Source organism: Galendromus occidentalis, unplaced genomic scaffold (genome assembly GCF_000255335.2).
Source record: "Galendromus occidentalis unplaced genomic scaffold, Mocc_1.1 scf7180000075399, whole genome shotgun sequence".
Lineage (NCBI taxonomy): Eukaryota > Metazoa > Arthropoda > Arachnida > Mesostigmata > Phytoseiidae > Galendromus > Galendromus occidentalis.
In genome coordinates this window covers 337,927-351,661 of record NW_003803389.1, presented here as the reverse complement: position 1 = coordinate 351,661, position 13,735 = coordinate 337,927, and the positions used below count along the sequence as shown (strand labels likewise).

At 53.7% G+C, this 13,735-nt stretch overlaps 1 protein-coding gene across 1 annotated transcript in view; it reads left to right on the top strand.

Moving 5' to 3' along the window:
- The window catches only part of LOC100909141 (glutamate receptor ionotropic, kainate 2), a 69,854-nt gene that overhangs the window by 4,672 nt on the left and 51,447 nt on the right, over window positions 1-13,735 (top strand). The window contains exon 2 of the mRNA XM_018641935.1: window positions 12,664-12,840. Within this exon, the coding sequence (XP_018497451.1) occupies window positions 12,664-12,840 (177 nt within the window). The remainder of the gene's footprint in view (window positions 1-12,663; window positions 12,841-13,735) is intronic.

The following is a 13,735-nucleotide window of genomic DNA, read 5'->3' as shown; positions in this document are numbered from 1 at the left end:
GCTCGGCTTCAGACAATCGAGCGTTCCGACTCTCTCAGTCTGGAGGTTCATCCTCGCGCAGCAACGCCGGGTTCCCGACGGAATGCTTGCCGAGTATTCGCATCCTTCCGCATCGGTCCCTCTTATTTCTTCTCTTTTCATTCATTCCTTATCGTGAATGAAGATGACATTGTTGCCTGGAGGCAGCGGCGCCGGCGACTACGAACTCTCTTGATTTCTCGCCCCCGCCTCACCTCGCTGCTCGACACGTGTTCCGGACAAGCTTTCGGTTTTGGTTTTCATCGACGGGTGTTCGCCGTCGAGGAACGAGGCTAGCGTCGGACGCGCCAAGCCTCTTTTCGGTGCGATGCGTTTTCTTTTGCTGTTTCCGAACGGATTGATGGCCTCTGCAGAGTCGTTCTTTCTCGTTCCGCGTTCTCCTTCTGGTCCTCATGTCGCTGTCGCAGGTGGAGATGACTTGGGTCTTTATTGGAAACACGAATTCTCCGTCACGAATTTATAGCCCGGGTCAGAGATAATAATCGATTCCCTTCCTCGCAGCATGGGATACTCCGAGCGAGCGAGGAACTGCTCTTAGTATCCAGAATAGCCTTCACCGTCTGTCTGTATGTCTGCCTGAGTTCACCACACTGAACGTTCAGCCGCGTGCCGATGCTTTCGGTCCGGTGCATTACGATCCCTCGGTGGATCCTGGCGCTCGGTTTCGATCAAGAATGGGGAAAAGAATCGCCTCGGAGCGCGCTTGATTCGAGTGTCGGGGTTTCCGTTGATTCTCTTGCAGAGTCTACCAGTGTTCCATTCGGTGACATTCTCTCGCCTCAGTGGATTTTGAGAGTGCTCTGCTACGTCTCACGCGGAACGTCGGCGTGGAGGTCCGCGTGCCGTATCCGGCTGCTGACGGGCAACCGAGCAGAAGATTCTCAGTCTGAGCGCTTTCTGCCCTTTTCATGGGTGGATTAGCACGAGTTAGGTGGCGCTCTGAGGACGGTTCGCCTCGAAGGCAGGCATACGCTGGCATCATATTTGATTCGAATCTGCGGAAGGAAAACTGAAGTCAGCGAAGTATATGCCGACTCGAGAAACGGAAGAATGTCCCGCGTGAGAGCTCCGATCCTTCTGGATTCTTGCTCATCGTCGCAAGTTCTCCAGGAGAATTCGAATCGAGCCCTGAGCCGCGTTTCTTGAGCAATGGCAGACATCAGCTCGGCAGGCCGTTTATCTGACGCCGAGGGAAATTTCCATCCGATGGGGGTAACGGAAGTCTCGAGCGACCGGCGGAGTACTCTCCCGTATACGAATACAACCGGCATCTTCTAAGAGATATGGTTTTTTCGTTTCGGTTCGGGCAGCGGAAAGGGTGCAGAAAATAAAAGGAAAAAATCGGACAGTTCCAAGGTCCATCAGGCGCTGTGGAACAAATTTCAAGCAAGGGAACGGGAAGAAGATGATGAAGAGATCTATTCTGCTGACGGGAACATATTTTGAGGCTTTACGTGAGCCAACTGCTGAGTGAAGTACTACAGCTACCGGCCGTCAAATCGGTCACCTTTCTCTGGGCGAAGAGGTCCGTCGAGCACGCATCTCAGAACCCTCCAATTCCCGTCATCACTTCTTCCCCATGCTTTCCTCCTCTCAACGGAGACCGATAATAACGACGGACACATGGGAGAGATCTCCTACAGAGAGCCGAGTTTTAGGTCTACGCTCTCACGAGCACACTTGCCGAGAGGAAGCGAGCAAAAAAGATCTCAGATAATAATTCGATGAGCCAGGAGGAAGGTGCAGCTTGGGCTCATTTTCTCCTCTCTCGATATCACCCCATCCGTAAGAAGCTACTTATTGTGCTGTACTTTCGTAGCTCGATGTTCTGTGAGCGGACCGTCGCCGTGAGGAATTGTTCCGACTCGGCCGAGCGGTATATTGTCTCGCTGGATTCGATTCCATCACAAATATCCTCGTGCGCGGCTATCGAGAGAGCCCCCGATGTTATCTGTTGGACCGTTTCTAGAGACTCCTTAGATTAGACTCCGATTATTATTATCGGTCTTGGTGGATTAGAACGCCGTGCGGAGATTGTTGATAGTACGCCGCTTACGCCAGTGACTAAGACTCTTTCTTGTCCGATATCTCACTTGGCCTCGGCATGGCCTAGCTGTACGAAGATCAAAGTCCCGGAGAAATTAGGCCTTGCAGACCCTATATCATAAAACGTTCCTCGGAGCTCCGAGCGATAAAGCCAGTAGCCCGTTCCGCTTCGACAGGCGGCTCAGGCTTCGACCCCGAGCACAACGAAGCTTCCCTGAACATCTACACGGGACCCTCATTTGTCGAGTTCCCGCCAGCGCTCCGAAGCGATGGCCGAGTCATCGCTTGATCCCGTATCTAGGTGACGGGTGAAAAATTCATCGATGATCGCTGGTGATGTCCCTATCCGCTGCCCATCCAGGTCGAACCAGCGTGGGGCTCTGTTCCGACGTACGTGTTTACGGCGATGCGTTCCGTGAGGAATGCCCACGGAGCCCATAGCTCCGAATGAAAGACGATAAACATATTCTATAGCCGCATATTAATAAAGCTTATCGTAGCATCTATTCATGGACGACAGTGATAGCTACAACAATGGCCATTGCTTCTGATGGAGGGCAGCAGCAAAAGAAGCAGCATCTGCAACAGATATCGACGGCCCGGATGTGATTACGAGCAAGGTCCGCAACACTTATCATATCCGATGTGGAAGAAAATTTCATGCCGTGGAAAAAATTGCTCCCGTGGCCATAGCCTCAGTCGTAGGCGTGCATTTGGTAGCCCTTCCATTGGCTGTGACAGCGGGAACCCTCACCGCAGAGGTCGCTGCCGGTGACGACAGCGTGCATCGGCGGTAATACGTCTACATAGACATTGTTTATGCGCGCGCGGAATCGAGTTGTTTCGCGGAGCTGTCAGTTTCCGAGAGACGACAGAGAGATCGAGTGCTGTTCGCTAGATCAAATTGCGCCAGATGATACGTAGATGAATGATTCACATCGTGTCCGGCTCGTCCTCTGCGGTACCGGGCCGCATCCATCAAGCATAGGCTTGCGTTTGGCATATTCGGGACAACACTCCTTGGGTCCATCTCCGAAGCTCGAACTAAGCACTGATTGTCACCGAACTCATTCCCTTGCGACACGACGGATATCGACATGGGTAGTTGTCGGATTTAAAGCCGCCTGAACGAACGCCGCGTCCTTACCACTGCGACCCATGCCGGAAGCTCTTTTCGAGTCTATTGTTCCGCTGAATATTGGTGCGAATTTTTCCCGCAATAGCTTGTGCAGGAGCTGCTGTTGTCTCGACGGAGATCTCCGTGCAGCATAACAAGAACCGCTTCGCCGCATGCGAACAGCAATAAAGTGGACAAGGAGGAAGATCGAGTTCCCAAACGAGCCATGAAAAGCGAACATCCGATCGGCATAATCCGATAGAGTTTCCGGAAACTTCGGATACATCTCCCAAGAAGGTTGCACGAGGAACTATATCGGGAATCTTCTCCTATCCGGAGTATTCATGAAAAGCCGAGATATTCTCGCTTGGCCTCAATATGCACGTATTCGGGAGATCGCGCCTACGTCAAAGTTCAAAGGTCCAGATCGTTCGGTTCCGTGGATGACAAGAATGTAAGCGGAAGCCCGCGTGTAGGTGATGAGGGCTCTAATGAATGGCGTCATCGCGGCACCACGGAGGCCGGTGGTGGCAGTGAATGGACGGTGTGTGCGAACGGAGGGAGAGCCTGCGCACGTGTCCGCTCGGCTACTGCAATAACGTTATGATCCTTGATCGCCGTGACATCCGCAAGCCCTGTACGTGATCCACTGACCTCCCCGTTCAGTTTCACCGGATCACGAGTTAATAATGCATCTCGATCTTCTTCTTGGGGAACTGATACGAAGCGCGAAGATCCCCGGGCCGGCAGACCGAGCGACAGAGATTTTCTCCTTCGATCGGTCCCGCTTCTATCACTTGGGGTGCTTTGAGCCATCTCCGGGGCTTCATTGTCGAACTCTCGCGAGACGAATTAATACTATCAAGCATATCGGAATGCCTTCCTTAATTTCTTCTCCGAATATATACCTGGAGCCACGAACGAAATCGATTTCGGGCTTATATCATGATTGATCGGAGCAGAGAGCTTCTGAAATCGTGACATCGTTCTATAGAGCTCGATCGTCGGAGGAGGCATAGGGGCCAATCGAGCAGGCGGTACTCTAGCGGCCAGCCTATGCTTAGACGTGATGCTTGGCTCGATCCTTCGTTGGAGGATCCTCTTGCGTGCGTCCGCGAATGTCGTGAACTCAAAGGTCTCTTGACCCTCGAAATTTTCCAGTCGCTGAATCCCCGTGGTCGACTCAGCACCCGTCGAAGCCTGAGTTGCATCTTTTTGGGGCACCTTCACGGCACGCTTTTCCTGGCGGCTGGGAGAGTCGGTTCGACTGGGGAAGCTGAGAACGTGGGTGTGGCTCGGACATTGTGTGTGAGATGAAGTGCCGACGAATGACTGATGTTCATCACCGTCGTCTAGCAGACAGCCCTCACGGAAATGAACAGTATTCCTGGATATTCGACGCCGCCGGGAGCTCTGCCTCCACCCTTACTTTTACTCCGGGCGGCCTGTCTGGCGCATTTCATTCCTCTTCAATTCAACGCTCAGAGAGTTTTCCCAAGAGAGCCAAAGAGAAGGTCCTCGGGAGTCGGAAGCGTATCTCGTGTCGTAAGGAGATCGTATTGCCGAAAACACACATCTGCGCGAGCTCGTCTCGTGTATGCAGGTTTGAACATGCGAGAAAACTCAGATGGGAGAGAACGATTCCATGTATGGAAAAAGTTCGTTCGCCTTTCCCTTGTGCCTCCTTCTCCCCGTTTTTCGAAAATATGTAATTTCGTTTTGTGAGGTCCCTGCAGCGTTTTCGCGAAATCCATTCTTGCGTTCATCCCGGATGGATTCCCGCCGAGGAGTCTCTTTAGATCTCCAGCAAAGAAGAAGGAACTTCTAATCTATTCATCCGCGCTTGCAGCGTCTTGCGAGCCAAAAACGCGATGATGGTGATATGCCTTCATGAATGACGAACGAACGCATGAGAGGAGCTCATCTTTGAGTCAGCAGCGTGTCTGCTACACTACGCGAGAAACTTCGCAAAGGAATATTGTGTCGCGTTTCCCGGCCGCTTCGGCGACCGCCGGGCGAATTCCCTGCGTTCGTCCGTGGAACGGTTGCCTCGGGAACTCGACTCTTAATCGGGCCTTGTTGAGTCGTTCGCATGGAATCCAAGCTCCGCATCATCGCGATTATTCACCGGGAGCAGCAGCAGCGGCGGTCGATCAGCTCCCAGTGGAACAGAATATCTGATTGAATGGTCTCTGCGTCGACAGAAGCCAAACAAGCCAGTGACAGCTTGAAGGTAGAGCAAAGCCTGTCGAGCTCCCAATCCTCGTCCGGCATCGGGTGACAAGCTGCCAATCTACGAGTTTACATCCGATGACTGGCACAAGACGTACCCGGATCCTGTTCCAGACCCGATCAGTAGATTCCCTGACTGGCCATCTGTCGAATCAATTTTTCGGCAAGCTCGAGAACAGCATCGGTTCCCTTTGAAGAGGTATCCTCCGGAGCTTCTCGTCAATTTATGCAAGCGATTCGCTCCCGAGTACAGCTGGGTTCCCCTCTTCCTCCGCGCCATTCTGAGCTTTGAGTCACGGGCTCCGAAGGCATTGCATTGCTGATTCACGGCATCCGCGAAAAGTCTAGCGGAGAAGCAGAAAATACATTCTCAGCAGCAGCCATCGGCGAAAATCATTGCGAAGGCGAATGGTTGGACGGTCGTCCTCGTCGTTGTTGTAAAGAAATTGTTTCCGTGGAATCGCTCGCCTCGATTCTTTCCACGGGGAACCAAAACACGGAGACGGTCTTGGGAGTCACTTGAATCGAACGTCTCTCGGCGGGGGGCCGAGAGATCGGAGAACGCGCGAGTCTGATGCGCGGTCTGCGGGCTAGCCACCGACAACGACCAAATTGCCACCAAGCTCAGAAATAATGATAGACTCTCGGATGCTCTTCCAAACGAAGCTTCGCCTGGAGCAGCTAGACTCGACTGATTTGACGGCTGGGTGAGCGTGTTCGCATCGACGTGAATCCGTTCGTCGAGTACGAATCCTGCTCCCGCAGTGAGTGCGTCGTCTCGATCTTCGAACGAGCCCAGTTGTGCGAGTGCTCCGATTTGAATATCCCTTCGCGCGGTCTTGGTGCTCGTCTTTGCGGTGAACTTAGGTACTCCTGCGAGCTGGCTTGAGTCTTTTCCCCCCTAGTTTCTCAAGACTTGCTCCCTCATCCGCGTGTCGACCTTGTGAAGGCTTGACGTGGTTCGTCTGCACTCTTCTGGGAAGTGTTCAGTCGTTGTTATCCAACTTGCCAGACACACCCCGGCCCCCTGTTCCAATTTCCTCCTAATCTTTTTCTACCTCAAATTCTTTCCCTCTCCACCCCGTGAGAACTGCGATGTCATATCCGACAATTCAGAGATCCAAGGCTTCCATCTAGGTAATTCGGATTTGTCCCCCTCTCCTCCCTTGTGGCTGTTCCGATCCCTGCCGGAGCGGGGACCCCGCCTGAGTTCCTCGACTCTCTCCGCGGTCGTGCGGATCTTTGCTCAATTTCTCTTTCTTAGAGGTCGCGTTCCCTTTCCTCTCGAGTAGAACATCATTCATCTCTAGCCGTGACTGTTCTCTGCCGCCTACAAAGTATCACATCGTCTGGGGTCTGAGTGAGAGAATCCGGGGACACATTTACAAAGCGAAGAGACCTGGCAGGATAGGAGTCGGAACGATCCCATTATTCGATTCAAAGTTTTTTCCGCCCACTCAGCGGCACAGAGCAGGTGTTGGAGTACGGTCTGCTGCGAAACACAAGAGCTCGAGAGACTCTGTTAATGGGAACCCCTCTTGCATCCACATCGGGCTAGCTCAGAGGGGAGACGGCGTGGAGTGGAAATTGTCTACTCTTGGCGACTCGAGTAGTCGTCGCCTTAGTCGAGAGAACTTCGATGTAATAGATGAGCTAGGATGAATCTGGAATTAATGATCTGTCTCATGATCACAGGCGTTTGCCTTAACTAATCCGCGGATCTGACCGTGCCAAGGAACTAATTCCGACGGAAAACTCTGCGGATTTCCAAACATTGAGCTCGGCTGCCGAGAGTTTTGAAGTTTCCACGAAGTTTCAAGCATGAATTGCGAGGGCACGAGTATTGAATATGATTTCTGGTTGTTCGGGGACGCTCTCCTCGCCGGCGGCGCGCTCGCAAACCGGTCTTGCTCATGTGCGCTCGACACCTGTGAGAGTTTACACCTGAGGACACGGCTCCTGACGGAGGGAAAATAAGACGGAGAGGAAGACGAATTGAGGCGCGAAGACTGCTTTTAGAATGGAGGCCGCAGAAAAACACGATCTGCTTTCCCCGGAAGAAAGAAAAGATTGTTAAGCAGACGGCCGTCAACGATCGGAGCACGGCAGCTCCGGGATGGCGAGTCTTGCGAGCGTGGTCGACCGAGCCGGCTGGGTGATTCAGCGAACTCAAAACATTACTATCTCGCGTCGTTGTCCGCCGACGTGCGGCTGCGTGGACTGACTGCTGTTTTGTCACTCCGCGTCGCTGGACTCGGTGATATGTTCGAGGGATCTGGTGCCGGGGTCCGGGCAAGGGGTCGGACGTGGCGTGTCCAGCTTCCAGGAAATACTCACAGAGCCTCAGCAAGCCGAGACGAAAAACAACTTACCACGCTTAATGGCGCTTGCGGCGACCGGCCTGGACAATTTCGGAGATGTCGTTCTCGTCACTAGTATTGTGCCAAACGGCCCACTGCTGACTCCGGCCACTTTCTCAGCGTCTGGACGATTTGTCTCAACGTGCTACGAGTAAACCGAGAAGCCGATGATGTTAATAGATCACTGCTTCATCAATTCCCATTACACGTGCTGATTGAACTCCGCAATGATCGATGAATAACGGGGTTCCGTCCGCCTTCGCGCCGAGCTCCAACTGAAAGGCGCAGAGGGAATCGACAGCAGAGTCGAGTTCGATATCATCCGACGGTATACCAAGTTGCGGGGTACGAGATTGAACGGCTAACGTTTTTAATCTGTCACAGTTACGTGATTAAGTCTTGTCGGGACTCGCACAAAAACGTCCGCTCCGGGGCGAGCAGTCTCGCTTGAAGAGTCGGTGGCAGGTACGGAAAAGCGGCCTGTGAGCTCGAGCCCTCGAGAAAAACGACGGGAATAGTCGTCGGGAGACTTCCCGGCTTTCGCATTGACGATTCCATTCGCTTAGCTCCCGGATCTAGGTGGTCAAGCGTGCTGTGGGAGTCGCCTCCGACTCATGAAAAGCCGGCGCACCTGAACGACAACAACGACGACGGCCACCGCGTAAAAGGCCGAGACCATGGGCGGAGAAGGGGAAAGCCTGAATGCGTAGCAGCTCGTCGCGTCCTATCAAAAGTTGCTTCCGTGCCGGATGTAGACCGACCGGATGCCGCTTGAGCCACCTCCGCGCTGAGAGAAGCGTGCTGCTGCTGCTTCTGCATGAGGTTCATCCCATGTGTTCGCTCGCTCGCGCGCGCCTTGATTCCTCGGTGGTCTTCCGCAATCCGCATGCCGACCACAAAGCCCGTCTTTACCGAGGGATTCGCTTAGAGGCGCTGGTGGTTCGCTGCTCCAAGGCGGCGAACATCTTTATTGAAACTCCAGAGAAAGTCCCTCGCTCTCGTTGGCGCGGCAGCTGCCTTCGTACGTTTGTACGCTTGCGCAGGTCGCTCCATGTTCAGCAGCCCATCTCCTCCAGTTGTCGGCCCGGGCTCCGATAAGCGTGTCGATACAGCAGCGTGCTGCTGCCGCTGTTCCAGATGAAAACCAGACGGGTGGTCGTTACATGTTTCAATCCATATAACTCCTCGGCCGAGCACGGGCTAGCGTGCCGGCATGTTTACACCCGCACGCCCAACCAGATCGCGGAACAAAGTCAGCGAGCGATGAAAAAGATCCTACGCATAACGACGGGATAGAAGTGAGTTCCGTCGAGCGTATATAAACACGTCAACACGTTCACCGCGTCCGAGCCAGGCAGCGGACGTGTCGCGTAGATATCCATAAGAATCTCGAGAAGAAGGCTCGCTCCTATCCGAGTTGGGGTCAGCTTGTCTGACTGCGACTCTCACGTCGCACCGGCTCCACGGTCCGCATCCAGTCGGTCCCCTCCGCGCTCTTCCTCTCTCATTCCCCCCGTAAGTACACCACTAAGCCAACCGAAATGACTAAGTGCTTCTGCATTAGGCAATGGATATGCACGGACAATGTCATCACGAGTTAGAACAACAACGGCAAAGCAAATGAGGGACCGACAAAGCGGTAGCGAGGACGGCACCGGAGCTCCGGGGTCGGAAACGCAGCCGCGACAGCCATCGCGTCAGGGAGGAAATGATCCACCTGCACCTTGTGCGGCCATGCAGCTGCTTCTGAGAGACCAGCAGTCTCAGTCACAGTTTCCCTCGCGGGCTGAGGGCCCGACCACGGGCCAACCTCGAAAGTGGCAAGCGGATCCGGAAGTGCAAAGTTGTTGATTCTCGGCGGGTGTTCCACGTGGCTTCACAGGCTTCGGTCATTTTTGCGTATCGTGGTCCGGAAACAAGCGGGCGAGCAGAAGTGGGAGAATGGAAAAATGTAATTTGTGAGCTGGAGCGTAACGTGACCTGTATGATTAGATGCAGATGACGGGCTAGAGAAGGAGTCGACGGAAAACCGAGCCCACTAGTCGGCCAGCACTGCGTGTTGTTTCGTCCGCGAAAACTTTGACCTTCGTAACGGAGACGATAAAGAGACGCAGCGCTTCGATGACGTGCCTGCCGGGGGCGCGGCACGGCCTGCTGTAGGCCTCGGGCTGTAACGAAATGAGCAGATAAGAGGAATCGCATAATTTCGCCATCGTGGCATGTCTGTCTCCCGCGACGCACAAGCCGTAGCGTCCTCCTCGTCACCCTCAGCTCGTGCGCCACGAGGGCGTTCGGGCCCGATCTGTTTGAATATCGGAGCCCCGGAGCCCACGGATGATTCATCAAAGAAATCTGATCGTGACCCCAACACGGCCGGCTTCGTCTCCGACCTCGGTCCCGTCGCCCGGATGGGGGGTCTCTGCGAGCAGCGGTGCGGGAACGCGTGGCCCGAGCAGCGGTCGTGACCGATAGCAGATGGAAGAGCGGCTTCCTAGAGAAATCGGAGACGGATGACGTCGAGGTTCCTCCTCCGGTATCATCCACGGCGAAATGAGGGAAAATATAACGTATCAGAACGGGGAACATGGTTCGCCGCTTCCGCTAGAGCGAACTCACGGCGGGGCGTTTCCCAGTCGGCAACGTCAAACCTAAATCCGTCTGGCCTCGCGATTTCCTTCGCTGATTGGCGCCTCGGATCTGCCCCGAAATATAAACACGATTCCATCCTAATCAACTCCCCGTAGATGCAGTGTCTTATCCTTCGTGGGACGTGGTTCACTCTTCACTCGGATCACGTTTCACTGACGTGGTCCCAACGAAAACTGGAACGCGATTATAGTAGACTGCAGCCTACAAAATGCGGCCAGATTTCGCTCCCTCAATAAAAAGCAGAGAACACTACTTGTTGGCAGCTAAATACTCGCATACGCCGTGCAAGCTGCGTCAGTCAGATGCTTGGTCCGCGGAAGGCAGTGCGGCTTCACTTTTACGGCCCACGGAGCCGGCTGCAGCCGCAGTAAATTGGCTCTTGAACGTTCGAAGAGCAGAAATGGGAACATGTTTATGGTTAGGCGACGACCCTCGATGGGAACATGAAGACGAGCTTCGCTCAATTGCTTGATTGGTTTCTTCTTCTGACTCCCGCGCCGTCGAGCGTCCCAATGGGCTGAATGGCGCTACAAGCGGAATCAAGTCCGCCCGCATCCCACGCCAGATCCGACAGCTAGGTGACGGCAAGCCAGCCGAATGGTCCGATAGAGAGAAACACCGCTTCATCGTCGAAGCCTTTCTGGGGACAAGCTTGAGAGCGAACAGTCGGGGGCCGGCCCGGCGAAGGCACCGAGAAAATCGCCCAGGATACGAGGGACGTCGAGAAAAATGTTGGCAATCACGGAATAGCTCTGAGACCTTGCCCAACATTCGTTATTCCGCATAGTGAGTCCAGGCACGGAGACGAGCATGAGAGGATTAGGAAACAGAGCCTAGCTAGAAGAATGTCCTAATGGCCGCAGGGCTTCTCCCACATCCAGGAAGGCCAGGAGCGCGGACCGGCTACTGTCTGTCCGCCCTCGGTTGACCTACGAATTCGCATTCGAGTTTATGGTGCGAGTGACGGCGGCTTACTATTCTATGAGTGCCAACGCTTGAGCGAAATTTATGATCCCGCTTTACGACTTGGGGATATCATCACCCGTTATCGTCAGACTAGGGTTGTAGATACGTGGTGCAGAATTTATGACCGTGGGGGAACTCTCGTCATGATTCAACACGTTCTGGAAAGGCAGGGTTCCTGGGCTCGTCGATTTACTCCAACACGATCGGCCCCAACAAGCGGCGCGAAACTCTTCCCCGGGCGGCTCTGCTCCACCAACGGTCGGACGAGAGCGATTCTGGCCCGAAGCAATGCTGTGAGTCAATCTAGGGAGGTGGAGCCAGAGCGAGACAAGGAAATTCGATAGTCATGTGGGATTCAGAGCACTGGTGCTAAAACGAGATGTTCCTCGCTGCCCTGTGCACTAATCTACCTACTCGTGGTCGACAATCGTCGCTCAACGGCTCGCCAACTCCTCGGAAATGTCGGGGTAGATAAGCGACCAGATTCACCAGACTACCATGATGCCCAGTCCCCAAGGAATGCGTTTGTCCACCTCTCGGTTCGCTTACGTCCCTGGAAGAAGGAGGTCCAACTCATATGCGGATACATTTTCGTGCTGATAACGAACGTATTCGTGGGCCGCCATACGATCAACATCCGAGAGCCGAGAGCCAGCGGATGAGCTGAGAAGGTAAACGCATTAATATGATTGACCGAGGGCTCCGACAGCAAATCATCGGGAGCAAGTACATCACCTACATATGTATTCGATCCCCCGTTAGCGACGGCAGCGCTCGGAAGGGGTCCAATACGCACAACGCGAAAAGCGCACTCCATCCAATCTACAAAATGATGACAAACGGATAAGAGTTCGGTTTGCTGCGACCGAAAAGGAAATGAGCGCTCAAACAGCCGTTCGCTTGCCGGGCTGTCGGGGGAAACATATTCAAGATTCGGTGCCGGGCAACTATGGTTTCGCGAGCAGCTCCATCGAAATTTATGCGACCCTCCGACACCGACGGAAAGTCGCCTGGAAACGACGAACTCGCAAACGATTAATTATCCGACGTCAGGGAGTTTTTCTTCCCGAGGCGTTAGGCAGTATGTATTCCGAGCAGATCTTTCTTCCATCCGGAGCAGTAAGGGAAGTTTCCGAGCCCGAGACATACAAGGGCACTGGAGTGAGGTAGCGAAAATATTCTCCCGCCTTCTCGAGGCTCTGCTGGTCTCTGGTTGATTTCCTCTTACATGACGCGTCTACTCTTGTTTTCCAGGCGGACTTCTCGAGGCGGGTGAAGATATCGTAGAAATGGCGTTCAACAGCGCCGTTGAAAGAATCAATACCCATGGATTGGCTGAGCCAGGAGAACGCTATACCCCGACCTCAGATCGTTTACTGACTAGAGTAGAACACATAGAAAGATCGGACTCTTTTCAAGCTTCTAGGAAAGGTGAGTGATGGAAGATTACGGCAGCTTGGGAGACGGTCCCCTAGAGCCTAGAGAACTGGAGCTTTTAGCGCTCGTCAGTCCTTGAATGACGTTCTTTCAGCTCGACGAAAGCCTGCGGAGGCTTTGAACATCTCATTCAGAGAGGTTTCCGATTGCGCCGTGCAAACTAGAAAACACGATTCCGTGTAGACTCGACCCGCGAGCGACGAAGTTCTATCCGAAGCGCTCCTTGGGTGATTCGTAAGTCTAGAGGCGTACTAGCCGCGATCATGAGAGTACTCATCGAAATTCTTTCGATTCTCCCGGAGCTCCTGCAATCGGAACGATTCGTTTCTGAGCATCCTATCGCGAACCTCCGGGCCTCTCGGTGAAACCTATCTGCGAAAGGAGCCGCGGTGCGGTACCGCGATCGCGAACTCCGACGGTTCAGCATTTCGCTCTTCTGTCGACAAGAATCGAATGACGAAGGAATCGTTTGTTTTGGACAATCTTTCCTGATCCGCGAATCTCCTCGATTTCCGATTCTATCGTCATTACTTTCTATTTTCGGAAGCGAGGTATGATACATCTGGTCTAAATTGCCCGGCGGACTCGACCCACTATTTCTTCGAATCACCCGACAACGGGCTTCCCGAACGGCCGCCACTGACGAAGAGGGAGGATAGTTTGCCGAGGGAAAAATTGTTTGAACAATATATCTAGTCCCTTGGATGCTTCCGAAGTCGCCGAGGGGCAGGAGGCTGGTCTGTCTGTCATCAATGATTCCTAAAAATGCTGCTCAACTGCTTCCAAAGTACGTCGTTGTAGGGTGATAATGTCCGAGTCGTAAGAAGACGCACGGTCGAGCGCGTACGGGAAGTCAATATAAATCGGCGAGAAAATAGAATCCGCATTG